Here is a 1,189-nt window from a genome sequence, read left to right on the forward strand (position 1 = left end):
CTGCCAGGGCCCCGGCTCCATTTTCCTGCTCGTCTCCGCTGCTGTTGGCGCGCTTGTTTTTGCGGCCGCCTTTGCTGTTTTTGGGGTTGGGCATCTCGCCGCAAGCGTCCAGGTGCCCGGCGTGAGGGAAGACGGCTCCCCGAGCGCGGTCGCTCCCGGCCCCGTGAGGAGCCGGCTCCGGGAAAGGACTGAGGGCGCGGGCCGGCGGCTCCTTCAGCGCCCGTCTAGCCGCGCGGCCCGCGCCGCGCCATCCCGGCCGCCGCGCCCTCCCCGGCTTCCTGGAGCCGGAGCGCGGCCACCGAGGCTCGCAGGCGCGCGGGCGCCGGGGGCCCGGGGCGCGAGCGAGACGCTCCCGAGCCGGAGGGAAAAGGCGGGTCTCCGGCTTGTTTTGATTCGGCTGCGCTGACACACTCTGGGCCCGCCCCCTCCCGTGACGGGACCGGAGACTCGGCCTGGCCGCGCCCACCCGGTGACCTCACGGCGGACAGGCCCGCCCGCGTGACGTCATGGCCCGCGCAGGGCCGCCGGCTCGGTGACGTCATCCTGGCGCCAGCACCCTGGGCCTCCAGAGCTGCCGGGCGTCTTCTAGCCCTGGTGGAAATGGCTGCGCGCGAGACTGTGGCCTGTGAAGTTGTTCGGTGGCCTCCTGACCTTGGTGTAATTGGGGCTTAGAACAATATGATCTGGGAACTGAAGTGTAGATGGGAATGAAAAACAAAAGATTTCGGATTAATGAAATTAATAATTCATTCAAAGGCTGTATCATTTAATAACAGTAATTAAAGAAATGTCCCTAGACAGTGGGACTGAACAGCAGGGTACTGAATGGGAAGGCTGCACAGTGGGAGTGAAAATGTTCATTCAAACAGGACCTGTCATCCAGGGGTGTAACTAAGTGTTGCCTGCCCCTAAGAAGCAGGCCCTGCCTCCGAGGAAGGACAGCCATCCCTGTGGGTAGCCCTGAGCTGTCCTGAAAAATAGGTGGCCAGATTGTGAACAAGAAGAGTTTAGGTGACACCTGTGAAGAGAGGAAATGACCTGAGGGCAGGGGACCCCTGGGGAGCACTTCCTCTGCAGCTGCCTAACTTTTCACAGGCCACCTCCTTCCCATCCCTCAAGTCGCAGCTCAAAATACTGTTTATCATCACTTCTTTCAGAGTAGTATCAGACAAGACACCTTACCACAGGA

The 1,189-nt window shown here is 61.3% G+C and overlaps 1 protein-coding gene across 1 annotated transcript in view; it reads right to left on the reverse strand.

Moving 5' to 3' along the window:
* The window catches only part of HECA (hdc homolog, cell cycle regulator), a 46,108-nt gene extending 45,793 nt beyond the window's left edge, over nucleotides 1-315 (reverse strand). Inside the window, exon 1 of the mRNA XM_023513505.1 lies at nucleotides 5-315. Coding sequence (XP_023369273.1) covers nucleotides 5-94 — 90 coding nt within the window. The 5' untranslated portion in view covers nucleotides 95-315. The remainder of the gene's footprint in view (nucleotides 1-4) is intronic.
* Nucleotides 316-1,189: the final 874 nt, after the last annotated feature.

This window comes from Otolemur garnettii, unplaced genomic scaffold (genome assembly GCF_000181295.1).
Source record: "Otolemur garnettii isolate 467f Iridium unplaced genomic scaffold, OtoGar3 scaffold00042, whole genome shotgun sequence".
Lineage (NCBI taxonomy): Eukaryota > Metazoa > Chordata > Mammalia > Primates > Galagidae > Otolemur > Otolemur garnettii.